The following is a 21,445-nucleotide window of genomic DNA, read 5'->3' on the forward strand; positions in this document are numbered from 1 at the left end:
CTTCCACACACATACAAACTCTGAAAAAAATCCATCCATGCTGTTTAGAGTGAGATACAGTTTCTGAATGTGTCCTGCCTTCAGTCTCTGGGTGAGCTGTTCAAAATCGGCACGGCTTGTGACGTCACAAGCCGAAACAAGCAGACTAGCCGCAACCATTAGCTCGTAGCTAACGCTAATGCTAACGCTAGCATGCTACCTCGTCCTCAATAGCAAAGCACTGCTACAACACGCACAAGTTCACCATAATCTACGAAAGAACTACTTACATGTGCGCCTTCATTTAGAAGTCTCCCAGCTAATCCTGCCTTGTAACTGACCAAAGTTGTAGAAACAGCCTTTCTTTTACTGTCTATGGAGCTAGCTAGCTGACATGATCTACATCTGAGCTACTGCACATGTGCAGTGCAATCAAAGATAGTACAGAAGAAGAAGAAGAAAAGAGGTCTCACTCTGTAGCTAAAACAGAGACCAGCTGAAAAGAGGATCTGCAGCAGTGAGAGAGAGCACTGCAGTACAACAAAAATATGGTGTTTTTTGAAAATTAAACCATGTAAACCTATTCTGGTACAACCTTAAAATACAATTATGAACCTGAAAATGAGCATAATATGGCTGCTTTAAGTTCTTTCAAGAAACATTAAACTGGAAATGAATGTTTAAAGGTTAAACTGCTTAAAGGTGCACTATGAGTTCCTGCATGGTCACTTCTGTTAACGTTTCATGTAAATTCCAAACAAAACAGAGCAAGCTCGCCCCTTCCCCCATGTTTCTGTAACTGTCATGACTAAAGGCCGTTTCGCAACATTGTGTCTATTTTCTTTATAATTAGGCCCAAGTTATTTGGTTCTTTTTAGAAAACCTAGGAAATTATTTATTAGGAAATTACAGGACAGGAAAGTAAGCATACCCACAACTGATTTCCATTTTTTTTGGTCTTACTTCCCCTTTCTTCGATCTCCTCTCCTCAGGTCAAAGCTCTCCCGGAGAAAGTCGGTCCAGTCGATTCCGTCGCCTCCATCTGCTCCGAGGATGTGAGAGGTGAACCTTGTGGAAAACAACAGACAAAACAATCTAAGCTCCATTCACCATCCTGCTCTAATGAACATAGACCATATAAACAAACGTATACATAAAAGCGCTTAAATAACCTTCTATATGACGACCGTCCCGGTCCCAAACATCACTTGATCGCTCATCCCTAAACCCAACCCTGTCCTTTTTCTCTTTTTGCAGTCGCCACCTCAAAACCCTGCATGGTGTGCTCCCTTCTGACCTGTAGAAGACCCCGTTAATAAACTTGCCTCTGCTGGGCATTGGGACTAGTTTTGATTAGCTTTCATGCCGAAATCTGTCATCTGTGAGGCTACCAGATCCCTGTAGAGAGTTAGTATGTGGTCAGTCCCTCCTTCACAAATAATAACTGAAAATAAGTCCCAGTTTTAAATCAACCATTCATGTACTTTTAATTAATGCGATTGGGTGAGTGGGAAATTGCAAACATAAAAGTGGATTGTTTTTGTAGAAGTGTGTTAAGTGCAGGGATGATCACTCATTCATGCATCCATCATACACTGTACATTACCTCAGTTTGGATCGGCTTGGTGCTCTACAGCAGAGTATTTGTGTCACTGCAGAGGTTTCAGATAGCAAACAGATTAGTCATTTTAACATTGAAGTAGCATGATTTATAGGACAAAAGGGTACGTTGTTGTTCCTGTGTCGTTTTTTTTCAAACTGATTCGATGAAAACTGAGTTTGTTGGCTAGATTAAGGCAAAATAATCCATTATCAGGAGAGATAACTCATGTCCTTGCCTTGTTCTCGTTATGTGCTTCTTTTTTAAATTAATAATCCCATGTGCGTGGAATCATAAAGGATAATGTTATTTATTGTTGCTATTGTAGGTTTTCTGCACTGTTATTTATTTGTGACAGGACCACTGACCAGTTTTGTTGCATGGCACTTTATTGTCTCCATTGAGTTAATGTATTGTACCATTTACTCATTTGTTTTAACCAAAGCATTATTTCTTGTTTTACTTGTTTCAAACCATTGTTCACTGTGCTGCTGTGTTAGCAGACATTTAGGATGATGAAGAAATAGTTTGACGTTTTGGGAAATACACTTATTTGCTTTCTTGCCGAGAGTTAGATGAGAAGATTGATACCACTCTGTACAGTCAGTAAATAAGAAGCTACAGCCAGTAGCCGGTTAGCTTAGCTTAGCATAAGGAATGGAAGCAGGGATAGACAGCTAGCCTGTACAAAAGTAACAAAATCTGCCCACCAGCACGTCTAAAATTCACTAATAACATGTTATATCTTTAATCGGTACACAAACTGAAGTGTAAAAATGACATGTTGAGATTTTACGATGTACCTGGCTATTTCTTGGCCACTTCCAGCACAAATGAAGATACAAATGAGATATAATGTGTACATTTGTGAGCTTTAAAGGTGTTGGTAGCTGGATCTTTTTTTTTTGCCTTCAAATAGAGCCAGGATAACTGTTGCCCCTGTTTCCAGTCTTTATGCTACGCTAAGCTAATTATCTTCTCGGTACAAACCCGACTGTACCATCCTCATGAGGATGCAGTCCCCATACTGAGGTGTAGTACTGAGTTTCCCTCCATCAGGGAACATGATTATATGCATAATGTCTCTAAGTGTTACTTTTGGAAAAAAGCGAAATAAGCATATTACCCAACTATTTCTTTAAACTAATCAATTATACCTAAGTTAACCTAAGATGTTTTACTTGATAAATACACCGGGAGGACAACTGTTCTGTATGTGGGTATAAATTAAATCAAATAAGCACTTATTCTATCTGCTACAGTAAATAAGTTTCCTATTTAAGTCTCCTTTAGTAGCTAAATGGAAAGTTGTAATTGACCATGGACCTGGAATCTGTTGAAGGCAGTTGCTTTGAGCGGGCAAGAGCGTTGTCCAAGCACCAGATAGTGCCTCCCTTTCTTCACCTCTCTTTCTTCTCTCCCTTCTTCATCGTTGTCTTTGACATCAACACTGAAGTCAGTTACATGTGTCCAAGATTAACCTTTTATGTAGAGTAAAAGTAGATGCTGTGAATCTTTTTTTTTCTTCTTCATATTGATGACCTATGTCAATGTTTTGGAGAGTGAATTTTATTATTGATGCTATACAGTAGCTGCAACAGTATACAGCGTATAGCTCATTTTCATTGGCTGTAAATGTTGCATTTAAAAGCAATCCCCCTCTTACCTTTTGTACTGTAGCTGCTAGATATTTGACAGCTTGATGCTCATGTCAGAAACCAGTCCAGTATGATTAGCTCGGTGTTGTTATGACTTGTATGTCCAGGGATGGTTTCTAGTCGCTTTCTACCATTTCTACCATTTCTATCATTATACCAAGATGACCCCAAATTTTGGTTTGAGATCAATATTATCAGTGGAAGGGAAAAGGTAGAAAAGAATGTTTAAGGTGGACATTTATTTTTACTTGTATTGTGTTAATTGCATTTAAAGGGATATTATCCACATCTGTTTTCACCTTCTTCTTTTGTAAATCTCTATCAAAGACGTGGTCAGCAAACCATTTTGTCTTTCCCATTTTCCTCTTATTTCCCATCTGACTGGTTATGATCAGCTTTTTGTTAAACCTGATTTATAATCAGATAACTGAAATTATTCAGAACTCTGTAAGCCACAGGCCAACCAACCTGTTGAGCAATGCAGCCTTATACTTAAAAAATTTGACTAATAAAAGGTTATATTTCACATGTAACTTAAGATCAGTTGCTACTTGTGGCTTCTTTGATTTTGAAAATGATATTCTGTCTGTTAGCAAAGAATTAAATGGGATTACATCATTTATTTTTGGGTCATTTTGTTATAATAAACTTGGTTTGTTTTGTAAAATGCCCATAGATATATGTATATATTATATACACTGTATGTTGTCTGTTGGAACAGAAGACAAATGGAACGTTTTATTTATAACATTTAGAAGGATGGATTATGTTCTTATAGTATATTGCACTCATGCACAAGGCATCTTTATTTAATATGATTTTGTATGATGATGTTTTAAGAATGTATGGAAAATACTGGTTTGTGTTACGACCCTGTCCTGACCGGAGAAGATTAGATCCTGAAACTGTGCCATGTTTGCTTCAGCAATTAAACCACAACAACACTGCACTAAATTGCATTGATTTTTATTTTGTTTGTGTATAACTGGCAGATGACTTGCAATGCTTCCAACCCTAATAGTTCAGTGGCCAATGTTGAAAGGTAAATGAGTTGATTATTTTATATTTGGCTGCTTTTTAACTGTCATAGCTCTGGATCAAAGCATGCAGGTCCACTTATATTCTGCTGAACTCTGTCCCTCTCTCCTGCCTTACTGCTTGCTAATGAAAACAGCTTTCCCCCCCTGAAGTGCTGCTTGTAAAGTATTGTCATTCATGATCCTTGTAATGACTAACTGGAAACCTTCCTCTTGGCTCTGTCTTGTATATAAATGGAGATTTTCTGTGTTGGGTCTCATCACACAGATGATATTAACTCTCTCTTCCTCTGTATACCATGATGAATAGGAATAACTGCCCTGCTGCTTCGTCAAGTCTCACCCCAGAGCAAAGAGTGCAGATCAGGGAACAGTTTTGCACATTTCAGCTCAGTGTGTGTGAGGTGGCCATCATGGACCGAGGAGATGAACCCAGGTCTGCCACTCTTGCTCTGAGCTGCTTGACAGAAGCAGAAACAGGTCTCAGCCTGTGATGAAGTCCAAATCGCAGTGCTCACGTTTATCTTTTGAGTGTTCTGGAGTTCTTTCTCTCTCTGTCTGTGGACACGTAACAAACGTCAAGAAAAAAAATATGGCAAATAAATGAGTGTTAAACTTATGCAACATCTAAGTGTGATGTGTTTGATTGTTGCCTTTCTCAATATTTGTGTTCACATTTATCATTACACACAATACAGTATGTACAGTTGGCTCACAGGAAACCTCATATTATTGTATGGACAAGTAGATGTTTGCATTTCTGTGCTAATTACCAGTCTGCAGCATAATTTTAATCATCTTATAGGACTGCTGTTTGATTATATTGTCCCAATGACCCACCAAATAGACAACTACAAGAAAAAAGCTATAATACAGAAATATAATACAGGCTTAGTGTGTCGGTCATATTCCTCAAAGATTAATGATAAAAAATTCAAACTGTATTATTATTCTATTTTCCACAGAAAGTTTAAACTGTCTAATTTTATTTTCATATTAATTTGACTGTGCAATATGAACAAATGGGCTGACTTCATGACAGAATTATGACAATCAGGTATTGAGTTCTTAAATCCAGTCTTGAGCCTGTATTCATTCCTCACTTTCAATGAGAAAACACAATTATTCATAAGCAACTGGTAGATTAACATGCTATTAAATATAAATATGATGGCTTTGCATTTGTTTTTTACTCAAAGGCCTGCAGTATGTATATGCATTTTGAATCTTAAAAAAATAGGTTGACCTTTTGGGAAATATCATTATTCACTTTGTTACTGAGAGTTAGCTACAGCCAGAAGCTGGCTAGCTTAGCATTAAGGCTGGAAACGGGGACAGCTAGCCTGGCTCTATCTATATATCTATATAACAAAATCCACCTACCAGCACATCTAAAGCTCACTAATCAACATGTAACATCTCGTTTGTTTGTTTTTGTATAAAAACTGGGGTGTAAAAATGATTTTTTTTTTTTTTTTACAGGGGGTTATGTGCTTGATTAACCAGCAGCCAAGTATCATTCAAAGCTGAGTATTTTGATGTCTTAAAACATGTCTTGAAGGTATCTTACATCTTGATTCTGTTCTCACTTTTGTGAAATACCCAAAGCATAACTAGAACAGCCTTTAGTCACTTAAAATATGAATATGAATAATTTAAGTATTTTTGTCACAGAGGCAGAGGCAGAATAACCTGGTCATGTATTTATCCTGAGTTGGTGTGACTACTTCTGTGCAGCACATTATGTTCCCTGGTTGACATGTGATAATCTCTAATGTAAATGAAGTTGTTCTTGCTTTGCCCAATCTCATCAGGTTTAACATGTAAAGAGAGAGAAAAAACAACCTCAACAGGACAGTGGTTTTGCTGACAGAGCAGCCTAATACATGGATAATATAACATAATGCTCCTCTTGTATCTGTTGCATAATAGTTTGTACTTTCTCTCAGGGCTCAGGGTGAACGCCTGTGTGAGACTGTTCTTCTGCGTTTGTACAGCCTTCCATTATTGATTATGTACTCAACATGTGCTCAGCTGCAGCAGGGCCAGTCAGCCTAATCCCCTTAATAACAGAGGCAGAAATACTCGACTTGACACAAAGGCCCTGGGCTGAGCAAGGGGCATCTGCCTCCCGTCAGGCACTGAGGTTACAGCACCCTGTTGAGGAACAAAACGTTTTGGTAAGATATCTCTAGGTCTTTTCTATGCAATGAATGTTGAATATTTAATCATATGTTGTGTGTCTGTTTCCATATCTCTGTCTACCTGCCCTCACTAGGTTTGTACTGTAGGTGTACAGCTATGCAGCAAGTAAACACACTACCAATAAAGGTTGAAGTCGACAGGAGTTGGCCTTTAAAGTTTTCACTGGAAGCAATTGTGAAAAAAGCTGTAGAAACAGTATTAAAGAACAAATTCAATAATAGTGGTGACAAATCATCAAAGAACATGATACCATAAAAAAGAGCTAATCCAAACATTTTAAAAATAAATGAATACAGTAACAAGGAATTTGGTTTCACTATGAAGAAACAAAGAAAAGTATTGTCAGGGAAAGTCTTACGCAAGAAGTACAGTAGCCTACAGTAATTAATCCAGCAAACATAGTATAGCCTACTGTAGTTCACAACAATAAAAGTAAAAATAGTAAAGTACAGTAAAAGCCGAACAGTAAATTAACAGTTAGCATGATAGTTGTAGCCTATTAGCTACACATGTTAACCTCAGTTAGCTAGGCTAGTACAATGGCTAGCTTTATTAGCAGTAGCAAGAGAAAACTAAATCACAAATATACAATCAAAAACAGCAAGAATAAAACAAGTACTAAAAGATGATGCTCCAACAAGAAGTAGATAAAAGTTGTGTGTCAATATTTGGCCATGGATCTGATAAAATGTTGGATGTAACAATGCTAGCATGTTAACTGCCACACCATAAAAAATAAAATGGAAAAGAGGGGACATTTTATTTCTATGTCAACTGGGGTTGCTATAACAATAGAATGTTCAACTGAACTGAAACCAACTGGTGGTGACAGAATAATTAAAATACAAAACTCTATCTTGCTCCCATCTGTGTGCCAGAAGTCAATAACTCGTACTACAGGAAGCAGTGGTCAAGCAGCCGTGGATGTAGTGTTGACTGTCATCTTGTGTCATAAGTGTGAACACGCTAGCACACACACATCTGAGCAGGTGAGGAGGTGTTCAAGCACAAGCACACACCCCTGGCCCACCAGCGTACAGTATGTTGTCTCCTACATACATTCACAGTGCTATTGTTCTATACTTCTAGGTGCAGGTCACCCTATCCCACTTCTTTAATTATGCACACAAAGAAGGCCCCCGTCTGAGGTTTGGGTCCAGGTGATGCTGCTCCTTGTTCTGACTGTTCATTGGCTGCTCCAGAGTTAAGAGACAACACCTACTGGATTTTCTCTCTTATTAGGCTATGTATCTTTTCCCACTATAATTATATTTTTCTATAGTGTTTTGATACCTATAGCATTCATCCACTGTCACGTTGGTAATTCCACAGTTTCCGGACCATATTGTAAGTATGCATGCACATTTATATTTATTTATATATAATATTCCATGATCTTGAATGAAAAAAATGATAAATTGCTAATGACAAAAAAGACTTTGAATTAGTGGTGAGCTATTTGCAGAGTGAAACTCTTTTTCCTTTCTTTCTTTTAATATAAACACACGTAATTATGTTATTTGTTTTTGGACAGGTGACATTGTTTAACCAGCAAAGCCTAAATAAAATCTCGTATTCAAGAGTTTCCTGGCTAAGATAGGCAGCAATAACAATGACTTACAAACAAACAACAAGACAAATGACACAATGTTTTAGTTTCGAGTATATTGCGAGCCATTGATGAGTTTGAGTATGACTATGAATTCATTAATGTATATCTGTGACAGAATGTATGTATGGATATGAATGGAGGAATGAATTTATAACTGAATGTATGGATATTTATGAATGGATAAATGAATGTTTATTTATGACTGAATGCATGGATGCTTATGGAAGTAGGAATGAGTGTTTGTAAGGCATGTATGGGAGAACAGAAGAATGTAGGAAGGATGGCTTTTTTGCACAAGTATAGAAAATGGTAATTTGCAATTTGCACAGCTCTTTGAGTAGCCCAAATGTACATTTGTCTGTGCTTGTTGTGTGTCTCTGTTGTAACTCTTGCAGCAATTTCTCCCAGTGTCCAAAACTAATTTCTCCTTGGGGAGACTAATAAAGTTACTTTGACTTTTGACTTTGACATTGACAGTAACAGGTGGAATGAAAGCATTAGATGGGTAAATGTACAAAATACAATGCATTTAGCATTTAAAAACATCAAATATGTATAAATCTTTTCCCAGTCACAGGTGGAATAAAGATATTAGATAATACATGTACTTAACATTAAATCATTCCATATTATATTAATGTGTGTTGAGCATAACATATTTACAAAGTTAAAAAGACGTCTGACTTCTGACGTTGCAGTATGCATCTGATTGGGAGAAATTAATGAATGGCGTTAAGCTTTTGAAAAAGTCCTGTGAATCAGAAATGTTACCTGAAGCAGGATATCATGTCTCTCCAAACTCTAACACACTTTCTCCTGCACTCTGTGTGGGCTACGCCACCATCACTGCCTGGGGTCTTGTTTCACCATTTCTTGTTTTTGTTCCAAGTACTACGAGCTGTGGCCTGTGTTTCCTTAAATTGAGCATGTGTGGCATCAAGGGGGTCTCAGTCTCTTAGTAGATTACTTTGAAATTGTTTATACCCACTGCTGTGTGATGCTCTGTGTAACATCTCTCTCCAGGAGGGTCCCTCCTTTACTCACTTTATCTGGTTGTTGTCACTGTATATTGTTGTTAATCTTGTTGTCTTTTTCAGAAAGAGGAGCTTCTGTTGCTTTGAAAGTCCGGACTGTGAATGAACAGAGCCAACATGGAAAACAGCAAGGTGACCAATCATCAGTGCAGTGACTGAAATAACAGTAGGCTGCCGCTGAACATCAAAAAAGGAAATGCTTATAAAAAAAAAAAGAAGACTTCCAGTAAATATCAGCAAAAATAAATATAGGATGGTTTAGTATCCTCATTCATTAGTGAACTTACTATACTGTAAACAAGGAGGAACAACTACTGGATCTATTAAGAGCAGTTGTTATAGGAATTATAGAAAACAAAAAAGCGTAAGCCTGTTGTTTTCTGATGAAAGAGTCAGTTACACACATCACAAAACATCAACATATAAATAATAGTACTATTTAGGGTAAATGGGAAAATAATGTTGAACTGTCCCTTTAAGCATGGCTTACCCGTACTGTGTGTGTGTGTGTGTGTGTGTGTGTGTGTGTGTGTGTGTGTGTGTGTGTGTGTGTGTGTCCAGCAGCCAGTGAAGGAGGTGCTCCCCCTGCCTCGCTACCCTTCTCCACTTCCTGTGACCTCTTCCTCTCTGACCCTTGCTGCCACTTCAAAGAAACACACCACAAGCTCCATGCAGAATGTACAGGTGGCCTCCTCAGGTGATTAACATTTCATTATTTCGCATAATGTACAACTGAAAGTGAGCCAACACTAACTGTGGTGAATTTCCAGCTTATGAACTCATGCTATGTAAGTTGAGATAGTGGCACCCAGGTTTCACAGTGTCCAACATAACCTCATGACCTTTCCAGGCAGAGTAGTACTTCAACTCTGTGTCTCCATCGATGACAGGAGACGTAGCAGCTGTATGATAACACAGTGCTGCCTCATCCTGCCAAGGTCACGGAGGAAGGAAACATATAACACATTCTGTCAGGGCTGAGGAATTTGGGTTAAGCATCTGTGTTTGCGGCGCCTGCAATATCTTTGTTTACATTGAAGGTTCAGCTAAACTTAATGCCTCTAGCATGAGTTTAAATGCTCCTTCAGGAAGACAGGAACTTCAGAGAGATGGGACGGCACCACACGATAACACATCGTGGTTAAACTGTACAGCATGCCTAAATTCTCTCCTCAAATAAGATTCCATTAAATGCTTCTGTGTAAGTCATCAAAGTCTCCAGAACCTTCTTCACATAAATGAGTTGTGCTGCTCCTGAGTTTTTCCTTAACACTACGTTTTACACAAAACTGGTACTTTTTGTTCAAACAAAGAAAAAAAGAAACACTGATTCATTTTAAAACTGAATTGTTGACATTTGGCCATTGTTATGTTTGTTCACAGTGGTGACATCATTCAGCCATCTGAAGCCTCCAGAGAGGGATCTCACCCTGATGTCTCACATGAAGTCTATTAAGTCTCTGAGGCACGCTGGCTTCACTGCAGTCTTCACAGGACAAACTGTGAGCCAGCTGGCACAACCTTTAAACATAAACTCTGTATAAAGTGCAAAAAATGACATAAAAGGTGGCTGATGTTGCCTTCACGATAAATACGGAATAATTAAGAAGGTATCATACCATACTAAATCAACATGAACTGGGTAGAAAATTAGATGTTGCGGTGTAAAGGAGCTTCTACTGCAAAAAATGCATCATAATATGGATCTTCACGTTTTAAAGGCCCTGCGGTGTAACTAATGCTAACCCTGTGAGTTGGTTGAAAACTCCATGTTTCCAGCTGTCTTATTTTAAAATGATAACCCAGTAAAAGCTTCTTAAATATGCACTTGATGGCTACATACATGACACCACCCCCTTGCACATATAGATAAAGCATAAACATAAAGAGCATCAGAATATAGATATGGAAGTCTATAGTGGACTTAATTAAAATTATAATGTGTAAAATGTAATTCTACAATAGCATTATAATTTTCCACAAATGTATGTGTTTTTTGAGTAAGAAATAAAATTAAAATGCAATAATTCCATTTTTATTTTCATTTTCACATACTTATATGGGCATTCTATGACTATGTTAAAATGATGATGCAATTTTATAACAATTTGAAAGTTAAATGAAAACTCCATTTAACATTTCATTTTCAAAGACTTAACATGCTCTAAACTGGACACTATTCAAATGTAAATGCAATATATACAATGCAGCCTAATTTTCCATTTATGACATTGTATGTATGTTATTTTCGCAAATCTTACATGGTTGAATGCTGACAGAAGCTTGACTGTGAGGATCTGTTGGAGGAGGTACCAATCGTCAATGTGATCCTGGCTGACGTTGACTCCCTGGTGCCCACTCACGATGAAGCCGGCAGCCCTATAGCAGAGTGGAAACGACAGGTGATGGTGCGGCAGCTGCAGCTCAGGCTACAGGATGAGGAGGAACAGAGGAGACAGGTACACATGTGTTCTTTTATTCATTTGCATGAGCACAATTCTGTGTACACAATCATATTTGACAGGATCAGAAAAGGGTAGGTAACTGGTTAAGTTAGTGGTTCTCAAACTAGTGGATGGGCCCACTAGGGGGAGAATAGAGCCTTTGAAGGAGAACACACATAACCAAGGGGGAAAAGTGGAGAGAATATTAAGTTACGCTAGTAGCCCTAATTTTTATTTACAGGAATATTCAGAATACAAATGCTCTGATGCTACCAAGGCTATCAAGACTCAGGTAAGCAAGATTTGGCACGTAGCAAAATATCAAGTAAAGTACAAGATACACACACTTTCCACAAAGAAAAAAACAATCAAATCAAACTCAATACACTCAAACCCAAAGTATGAAGAAGCCATAAGACACAAGAGACACTTCGAGCACAACAAAACCTAAAGAGAAATATGTGTAAGAAAAGAAATGTGGTTCGTGAAGTTCCGTTTGCACGTTTTGTTACTATGTTTTCCATTATTGGTAATAATGAATAGTAAATCAAACCTGGTTAATGCCAGTCTAGTCTGACTTGGGAATCTTTAGAGGTGCTGGTAGGCAGATTTAGTTACCTTTGGACAAAGCCAGGCTAGCTGTTTCCCCATATTTACAGTTTTTGTGCAAAGCTAAGCTAAGATAAGCTTAGTAGTTTCAAGTTTCCCATCTAACTTTTGGCAAAAAAATGTATAATTTAAAATGTTAAATAATTCCTTTGACAAAATGATCTTTTAGGATTGTTTGCTAAAATCTCTTCGTCCCAGGACATAGGTAATGGCTACACATCAGTGGATGCTGGCTGGAAGTTCTCCCAAGCCTACAACGCAGTCTTGGGGCCCTTTGGTGAGCTTTTAACAGAGGATGACCTGATGTACCTGCAGCAGCAGATCGAGACTGTTTCCCTGCAGAAGCGCTGCCAGGCCTATGAGCTGGAGCTGACCAGGCTGACCCAGGAGCTGAGGGCAATTTTACCTGATCCAATCGTAAACATCTCCCTTAACAAAGAGGTCCTGCAAAAGATGGACGCAGAGGGGAAAATGTACCTGACATTGCCAGCATGGTGCAGTCGTGTTTCAGAGATTGTTAAGAGCATGTCAATGCTGGTGGCTAATCTGACACAAACCACAGAAGAAGGGGGTGAGAGGGGGATAGTGGCAGGCATGATGGAGGAGATGAAGGGTTCACAGGGGGTAAGAGATAGTTTAGGAATTGATTTAGGCCAGGGATTGGTGCAACAGGGCCAAGTGACGGTGTCAGCAGATGGTGAGACCTCTAGTGTGTGTAGGATTCCTCATATAGGGATGGCATCAGCTTTTAGCCATCGTCTGGAGACCAACAGCTACGGCAGAGCCGGGAGGGAGAGGGTGGAGAGGGAGATCCAACAGTCTGGGGTGTCGGTCAGAAACCTCAGATCCAACTTTGAAGGTCAGATTGGTAATATTTATCCCTTTGCTGGGGTTGTGAAAGGAGGCCAGGGTTGGAACAGCCAGGTAAGGTTTGGAGCTTCAGGAGTAAACAACACAGGCCTCAGCTGCGAGGTGAGTCATATTCCTAAAAAATGTATACCTGTGATGGAGACTACCAGCTTAAGGAAAGAGCGTATCGTGGTGCTGTTCCTGAGCCACTGGAAGAAATCTGCATATGCTATTTCAGTGAGAGCAGCTAGGCAGAGACAGGGACAGGAAGCACTGTCAGAGGGAGTGACAGAAGCGTCGCCCCAACAGAAAATCACCTCCATGTTTCAATTCTGCCGACAACGAGGTGTAGTGGCCAAGATGCTAAACTCCTGGAGGAATAAACTAGAACTCAAAGATGCACAAAATTCCTGTTTGTCCTCCTCCAACTCCTCACAAAATCCACCACCTCGAGTAACCTTCTCCCCAGAGCAATTCCTACCAGATGTGGATGGTGTTGCAGTGACCCACGACAGCTTGACCCTTGACCTCTTCATGCTGGGATACTTCCACATCTTAGAGCAAGAGCTGTCACCTGAGGAGAGAAAGATGAGGCATCTACTCTGCTTCGAAGTCTTTGACCACGTTGGCATTTTCTCCTGGGAGATGGTGAGGGACTTCCACAAGGCTGTTCTCCAGGAAATCCAGGCTGGGAGTCGACAGTGGAGCGACGGCTTCGAGGACATCAAAATTCGCTTCTTTGGGGACTCGAGACCATGCCGCTGTCCATCACCATCATCATCTTTATTGTTGTCAGATTCCAGACTCGTACCCAAAGTTGTAGTTCAATCTGCTACTCCAGCCGAGTGTTGCAGAGACACAGACTTCTCTTGTTTCAACAAAGAAGACATTTGTGAATATATCGACCGCAGCTTTGCTTTCTGGAAGGAGAAGGAGGCAGAGCTGTTTGATTTTAAACGTTAGTATTAAGGTTAAATTTGACATTTTTTGCACACATGATGACATGTCGGTGTGTTTATTTTTGTTTAACTGACGGTGGCTGAATAAAATTCTGTTGAGAAGACATTATTGATGCATTATTATTGCAAACGTAAGTCATATATATAGTTGTTAGTCAGTTAGTTGTTTACATAGTAATCACTGAAAAACAGAGGCCTTAAGTTATGCATTTACTTTTCCTTTTGATCCTTTCCATTTAAAAAGCTTTATGGTGTCATTTCTGTAATCTGACAGCAGGACCACAGAAAACATTGTATACATTTCAATGACTGTGATAATATCTCTGAGGACTCCTATTATTTTTTAGCACTCTATCGCCACTTCAAGGGGCACTCCAATCATTTTACATGTCAAGGTCAATTTGCATCTTATATCTACATAAAACATCATTTTCGGTCCTATATTTCCCATAGAAAGGTAACGGATTGAATAAGGTGAGGTCGCGCAGGCGCACAGGCTCTCTAAATTGACAGGAGGATGCTGAGCTGCATTCCCATCATTCTGTGAGGAGAGGAGGATCCCCCTGCGCACCCACAACGAAGGAGACACCGAGCGATAAGAACATATAAAAATAATCCAAGTTGAGCTCTTTATCTGCCACCATGTCAGCTGGAGGAGATTTGGGGAACCCCCTGAGGAAATTTAAACTCGTATTTTTGGGAGAGCAGAGCGGTGAGTCAGATCTTGGGGAGGTTTAATGTTATCCTCCCCTAATGCTAAACATGCGTATATGTAGAAGGCCATGTATGTAATCCATGTTGATTTTGAAAGTTTTAGCTGAATCTAGAGGATGTGGCTGGCTGGCTTTAGGTAATTTGACGCCCATGTACCTTTTGGCACAATCGGTGACTGTAGAAAATCTGATTAACCGAGGAAGAAAAAAAACGCATGCATACAAATGTCACCCTTGAATTTGATGTAACTATCTTGATCACTCAAAAATAACAGCTAATTGTACTGAATACCCTTGAGCATTGTTTAGTTGTCGCAAACGGTCATAATTCGCATCATAGCAGGCGATATGAATTCGGATGTTTTGATGTGCTGCAGTGACCGACAAATATGCTCAGCGTTTTCACATAACCGGTTTATTTCCGTCACATTTCTACATGGACAATCCTTGTATTCCATTAAATGTCAGTGTGTAATATTTTTCTCCACCTCTCGTGTTTTTTTCCATTTAGAAGGGTAATAAACAGTCCCCCATGTGTCAGTTCGGGACACACCCTAGGCTGCAATGTCTGTAGCATCTCTAAACCTCGCAGTCTCCGGTTCGGTCCCACACATGATCAAATAAAAACTGGCTTGACAGCGCCACAACATTATACTATTTATTCAATAAGCCATCTTTTCAGGGTGGGAATGATTGTGTGTGTGATTTGATGTGATGGCACAAATTCGGGAGGTGCTGATCGATAATGGTTTAGCGCTATAAAGCTGCCTGAAGACGTGTTCAGAGATCTAGAGTGGCAGCAGAGGAGCACATATCCCATAAAATACAGCAGCAGAATACACACAATTAAACCTAATATGGCAACTGCTTGACTGGTGTTTGTGTCTTACATTGTGATGCTCCAATGTGTGTGTGTGTGTGTGTGTGTGTGTGTGTGTGTGTGTGTGTGTGTGTGTGTGTGTGTGCGCGTGTGTGTGTGCGTGTGCGTGTGCGCTGCATATATGAGGAGGCTGTGTGTCGACTACAAGCCTTCCTGTGTGTTTGTGTGGCCTGGACTGCAATGTTGCTGTCCATGGTGCTGAATCTCGGCCTGGTGTGGCCACTGCCCCTAGCTGGCTTTAAAACTACTGCTGTCTGGATAGAAAGACTCTGCATGAGAGCCTGGGGCCTGCTGGAAAACTCCGGTCCTTACTCATGTGTAGATGTGATGTAAAATGGTGCTAAAGATGGTGCTGGGTGGGATGTAAATAAGAATCAAGCTCACTAGGTTCACCTTGATCCTCTGAGAAGTCACTATCCAGCGTATGAACGCTGCTGAATATGTGTTTTCTGTCTCTCTACTTAAGGATGGCCTTGTGCATTTTTAGTGATGTTCTGTTATCCTAATTATTCTTTAACAGCACCAATATATATATATACATTTATATTTACAGGGAAAAGTATATATAGCATGAACCAATGCCACGTACCACAGCATTTATAGCCTAATCTGGTTTGCAATGCGCCTCCATAAATGGGCCTTTATACAAAACAGCACAAAACACAAACAATCATACAATAATTATAATAATACACCTAATTTGATAATCAATAAATCGTTCAAATCAATAAATTGAGTAAAACTGTCAAATATTTTGAGGGTGCAGCTTTTCTCTGTTTTGTATCACTGTAAACATTTCACTGTTGATCAGACAAAACAAGACTATGAAGCCATCACCTTGGACTACATTTCTCACAATATATTTGACACATCGTAGACTAAATGATTAATCGACTAATCACAAAAGTGATTGATAGATTATTTAATAATGAAAATAATTTTAGTTGCTGTCCTGAAAAGCTTCATTAGTTAGTTAATCCCGTTATCAACATTGTTTATCGCCATACATTTCTTTCACATTGGTTTGATAGTGAGGAACATTTACACATTTTTTTCAGCAGTGTCATGAAGTTGTTGTTGGAAAAATATTGATTCTTTCACGAAATCAATGTCAGATACTGATGTTGATATGTTTCTATATTTCTTTCTATATAATTTTGGTTATTTACTTTACAATGAAGTGTATTTTGTTGTCTCGAAAGGAAAAACCAGATGTGTCCATTAGAGAAATTAGGCAGAATTGTGGTACATTTTTGCTTAGGATTTTTTTTAGCACAGTTGTATGCTGAATTATTATTATTATTATTATTATTATTATTATTATTATTATTATTATTATTATGCATTCTTGGCTGTCATTTGCAGTCATTTTGTCACACAAAGGATCACAATGGAAACCCATTTTAATCATATCATTATGTTGAATTTATTCAGGAAATTGTGTATTCATGCGTTTAGGAGATTATTTATGATCTGAACTAACACCTAACTAAAAACCAACCACTGTTCTCTCTTCTAGTGGGGAAAACATCTCTCATCACTAGATTCATGTATGACAGTTTCGACAACACATATCAGGTGAGACTTGGACGTGATCCAAACAAAAAAGATCAAATATATATATATATATATATAAACTTATATAGAAGAATTGAATGCATGGTATGATGACTGACTATGGTCAATAACTATGATGTTCTCCAGGTATAACTCTATTACCCCTTTTCTTTTGGTCAAAGTCGTATTTTATGAACAATTTCTCTACCAGTCGTCCTCTGATGTTAGATTTGAATAAATAGAATAATGGGACTAATCACATTGTAGGTCTACAATATATTTAGCCTTCTATGGTATAATAGTGACTCAACTGAATAATGTTACAATGAGCTTGTTGGCCAAAAATGCCAATTGATATACAAATTACAAATTTACATATAAAATAAAAAGAAGTTCATTTGAATGTTATCACTGCAATTATGAAAATGAAAGGTTAGTATAGCAACATTAGGCTCTTAAAAAGAGAATACAGATTAGTCTGTCCCTGGCCTTTAGCTACATAACAAGTCTGAATGATTGAGCCCCAAAGGCAATACTAATTAAATTAGTTTTTCAGTCTGATTCAATGTTGGTGCTTATTGGCTGTTTGTTTTCTCCAATTTAACAGCTTTTTGTGTTTTCCTTTATTTAAACAATGGTCAGTCAGTCAACAGATGCTTCATGGAAACATTTGGATAAGACTGATGATTCCCCCCTCCTTTGTTCTTTCTCTACCGCAGGCAACCATTGGAATAGACTTTCTATCAAAGACAATGTACCTGGAAGACCGAACAGTAGGATGCATTGTTTGTCTTTTAAAATTCACATGTAGTAACACATAGTAGTAAAGATTTATGTATTTGTACTTGTGTCGTTTTAGCCAGTCAGCATCCTGAGTAAAAAAGTGTTCAGTCTGGAATCACTAATCTTTGCTTTGCTTAATTACTTCTCTCTTCATAGACTAACACGATTATCCTAAGTTAATTTCTGCTAGAAATAGCTTTGGCTTTTCTAGCCCTAAGAAGTCAAAGCCTTTCCCATGGATAATCTACTTTAGCTAGTATTAATACTGTTTCTTTGTCAGATTATTATGCTCTGTCAGCCTGCACATAAGCTGATATTGGCTTATCCCTTTGGATATATACTTACTAGCCCTAACATCTGTATAGTCTGTGTGTAGTATGATACAGCAGTTAATGTGGAAACAGCTGCTGAAGGTGTGTGTGCGTGCTTGTGTTTCTGTGTGCGTAAATGCAGGTAAGGCTGCAGCTGTGGGATACTGCTGGACAGGAGCGTTTCAGGAGTCTTATCCCCAGCTACATTCGAGACTCCACAGTGGCTGTGGTCGTCTATGACATTACAAGTGAGCAGCAACCTGCTAATTTACCTATGAGCATGTATGCATTGTATGTTTTGATCTGTCTTTCTGTATGAAATACATAAAAAACCCAGCAAAGAAGCACTATTTATACATGGGATGTTAACGCCGTTAACATAAAAAAGATTAAAAAGAATTTAAAATAAGAATGTGGTCTCCACAGATGTGAACTCATTCCAGCAGACCTGCAAATGGATTGATGATGTCAGGACAGAGCGAGGAAGTGATGTAATTATCATGTTAGTCGGCAACAAAACAGATCTGGAAGAGAAGAGGTGAGTATGCCACATACAACATTTAGCTTCATGTAGTCTTTGCCATGAAGATATTTTGTGAACTGAGCAGAAAGCGTGTCGTTAAAAGCAACATGTCAGTACTGAATAAATGATCCTTCAACTTTGTGATGAGTCTGGCCTGATTATCTTGCAGGCAAATCATGATTGAGGAAGGAGAGCAAAGAGCCAAAGAGCTGAACGTCATGTTCATCGAGACCAGTGCCAAGACAGGCTGCAATGTCAAACAGGTGATCCCTGCAGTTTCACCATATTTCCCAGCTTTTCTGTTGTTTCTGTGTCCTCCCAAGGTGATCAAGCCACCAACGTGAATAGATAAAATTTCTATGTGGAAATATATGGAAAAGGTGGAGGATAGAAAAACACAGAATAAGGGCTGTAGTCCATACAGGACAAATGTAATATACATTTTTGCACATTTTAAACCCCCTTTCTATCCTCTCTTGCATTCTCTCCCCCTATTTTCTCCTCCATTTTCATCTTGTTTTCATCTTTTCTGATCTATCGCTCCCTCCTCTCCTCTTATCTCTACCCTCCTCTTCTCTCCTCCTAGCTGTTTCGTCGGGTTGCAGCAGCCCTACCTGGCATGGAAAGCTTGGACGATGCAAATCCTGAAGGCAGTATCCTTTACAGCCTCTGTAACTCACTGTGCCGAGAGCCACACAGCCAAGAAATAGGCAGCTTATTTTTAATCTCTTAGTGGCTGTTGGCGCTAGTACAAACAGACCGCCCAGCCTACTGTCTACTGAGGAATCAGCTATAAACCTTTTTTGCTTAATAGAGAGGATATGCACAGAGCCAAGGGAAGGTAGTATGGATGCACAGGTATGGCACCACACAGTGGTTGTCTGGGAAGTGACGTACACTGAGGATGTGTGATGGAAGATGAGGGAGAGATACTTTAATCAATAAATGTTAAATTAAACTTCTATATTCTATCCCTGTAATCTGTTTTACATATAAAGATAAATATACAACTAGCGTTTGATTTTGGATTACAGCCCAAAAATTACAGTGTAACTATTTAGTATATACTGTATGGGGTATCAATAAAATACTTACTAGGTACCTATACAAGACAAATATGTTGAAAGGAAAGAATAAAAGAGGTAAGGGAGTAAGAGGGTAATAACATTGTGTTTAAGAGGGACTATGTAGAGGGACTATGTAGTTTTGGGATGAAATGTAAGGTCCATTTGACAATCAAAAAGAATGTTTTCCTGCGTAAAAGTGCCCAATAAGTATTTCATTGGTACCCTGTATGCACAAAATAATGACACCGTAACTTGCTGGCTGTAATTTGAAGCATTACCCATTTGACTGTGACATGTCAGGTCATCACTTTTTACTTTTTCTCATTAACCATCTGACTTTTCTTTAACTGGATGATTCACAGTGATCGACATTAAGCTGGACAAACCGGCAGAGCCTACTGTCCCCGAGGGCGGGTGCTCATGTTAATGCAGAGCTGAAGTCGGACAGCTCCTTTCACACCATAGGCTTGTTGTGTTGCTTACTACTGGTTAGCTTCCAGTTGACTTCTCTAATTGGATATAGGATGCGGGCCTTGTATCTGATTGGACAAATCAAATGTTATCTTTCAGTCTTGTTCAGTTGTAAAATATTGTATACTTTGTCAATATGTAAGTGACTGGAGGAGAAAAGGGAAAAAAAACAACAACCAAATGTTGAAATGAAAACGAACAAAAAACAGTTTTGGAAAAATGAAACAGGAGAAAAAAACGGGACAACCAACGGAATTCTTTTCGCTGTTATGTTTTGTATTTTTTATATATAAAAAGGGAAAGCACCAAAAATGATGCCTAAACATAGAGGGAGAAATAATCTGGGGGTCGGCCATTTTTCTAGATGGCTGAACACGTTTGAATGTCTGCAGCACGCATGCACGTTGATCTGATCTTTGACCTTTGACCTTTGGCCTGCCCTCCAGGGTCTCTGCACTCTGGAAGGAGGTTGACTATCTTAGAATGTTTTATAGCATCTCTCTATAGCATCTCATGACAAAATGTATCTCATTTGATATTGCCACAAGAGTCAACTTCCAGTAGGTTCACCTAACAGTAGCTGTGACAATGTGACACTCTATCTCTCTATAGGTTTAACTTTTATAAAACAAACTGTACTGTGGTTTAAAAAAAAAAAGAAGTAATAAAAAGACAACTTACTATCACAACTCACCCTAACCCTTCAACCACTCCTCTCCTTCTCCTCCTTTCCTCAAACCCCTCTCTCCTTCTCCTTCCCCATCCCTTCATCCCGGTAATACACATATAACGATCCACTGTAATGCACTGCACTGTATATAATAATGTAATATGTATGTTGTGAACGTCCCTCTGTAGAAGTGGTCCTTGTTCACCAGTATGAATAATGTTATAATGTTTAATGATAAATAAATTACAGATTAAAGGGCTTCACTCTCCTAACCATTAACATTTACCTGGTAGCAAAATGGTCTACTCTATTTTTAAACTTGGATTTTATTTAAAAGGGCTGTATTTTGTTGCAAAAGGTTCTTTGATTTGAGGGAGAGAACCCTGTGGTTCCTTATTTAACTTGATTTTATGCATCGTTGCCAGATTTGACTGACAAAAGATAGTCAATCAGAGCCTAGAAGCCACCCAATCATCATAAAAGT

The 21,445-nt window shown here is 38.8% G+C and overlaps 3 protein-coding genes across 10 annotated transcripts in view; all 3 read left to right on the plus strand.

Annotated features, from left to right (window-relative positions):
• Nucleotides 1-4,898, plus strand: part of kif1ab (kinesin family member 1Ab) — a 29,746-nt gene extending 24,848 nt beyond the window's left edge. For all 7 annotated transcript variants that reach the window (XM_031294307.2, XM_036005549.1, XM_036005547.1 and 4 more), the window contains one exon: nucleotides 972-4,898. In XM_031294307.2, coding sequence (XP_031150167.2) covers nucleotides 972-1,038 — 67 coding nt within the window. In that variant the 3' untranslated portion in view covers nucleotides 1,039-4,898. The remainder of the gene's footprint in view (nucleotides 1-971) is intronic.
• An 861-nt stretch (nucleotides 4,899-5,759) lies between these two features.
• On the plus strand, nucleotides 5,760-13,990 carry espnlb (espin like b). The gene is made up of 8 exons (XM_036004817.1): nucleotides 5,760-6,454; nucleotides 7,358-7,468; nucleotides 7,569-7,826; nucleotides 9,189-9,257; nucleotides 9,690-9,822; nucleotides 10,509-10,627; nucleotides 11,405-11,584; nucleotides 12,377-13,990. The coding sequence occupies exons 4-8, from the start codon at nucleotides 9,228-9,230 to the stop codon at nucleotides 13,988-13,990; spliced, it is 2,076 nt and encodes a 691-aa protein (XP_035860710.1). The 5' UTR covers nucleotides 5,760-6,454; nucleotides 7,358-7,468; nucleotides 7,569-7,826; nucleotides 9,189-9,227.
• Nucleotides 13,991-14,432: 442 nt separating this feature from the next.
• rab6bb (RAB6B, member RAS oncogene family b) lies at nucleotides 14,433-21,246 on the plus strand. 2 transcript variants are annotated; one of them, XM_031294313.2, is made up of 8 exons: nucleotides 14,433-14,698; nucleotides 17,099-17,157; nucleotides 17,856-17,921; nucleotides 18,373-18,478; nucleotides 18,657-18,768; nucleotides 18,923-19,016; nucleotides 19,340-19,406; nucleotides 20,183-21,246. In XM_031294313.2, exons 1-8 carry the CDS (start codon nucleotides 14,629-14,631, stop codon nucleotides 20,245-20,247), a joined length of 639 nt encoding a protein of 212 aa, XP_031150173.1. In that variant the 5' UTR covers nucleotides 14,433-14,628; the 3' UTR covers nucleotides 20,248-21,246. The 2 variants fall into 2 exon arrangements, with proteins under 2 accessions (XP_031150173.1, XP_031150174.1); XM_031294314.2 differs by having other exon boundaries at nucleotides 17,856-17,909.
• Nucleotides 21,247-21,445: the final 199 nt, after the last annotated feature.

This window comes from Sander lucioperca, chromosome 9, assembly GCF_008315115.2.
Source record: "Sander lucioperca isolate FBNREF2018 chromosome 9, SLUC_FBN_1.2, whole genome shotgun sequence".
Lineage (NCBI taxonomy): Eukaryota > Metazoa > Chordata > Actinopteri > Perciformes > Percidae > Sander > Sander lucioperca.

Excerpts from the sequence above, each read along its gene's own strand:
- espnlb (XM_036004817.1), top strand. The coding sequence starts at position 9,228 with ATGAACAGAGCCAACATGGAAAACAGCAAG. Across the intron at positions 9,823-10,508 it reads TGTACAGGTGGCCTCCTCAG|TGGTGACATCATTCAGCCAT; the intron begins GTGATTAACATT and ends GTTTGTTCACAG. Across the intron at positions 10,628-11,404 it reads CAGTCTTCACAGGACAAACT|AAGCTTGACTGTGAGGATCT; the intron begins GTGAGCCAGCTG and ends GAATGCTGACAG.
- rab6bb (XM_031294313.2), top strand. The coding sequence starts at position 14,629 with ATGTCAGCTGGAGGAGATTTGGGGAACCCCCTGAGGAAATTTAAACTC. Across the intron at positions 18,479-18,656 it reads GGTCGTCTATGACATTACAA|ATGTGAACTCATTCCAGCAG; the intron begins GTGAGCAGCAAC and ends TGGTCTCCACAG. Across the intron at positions 19,017-19,339 it reads CAGGCTGCAATGTCAAACAG|CTGTTTCGTCGGGTTGCAGC; the intron begins GTGATCCCTGCA and ends CTCTCCTCCTAG.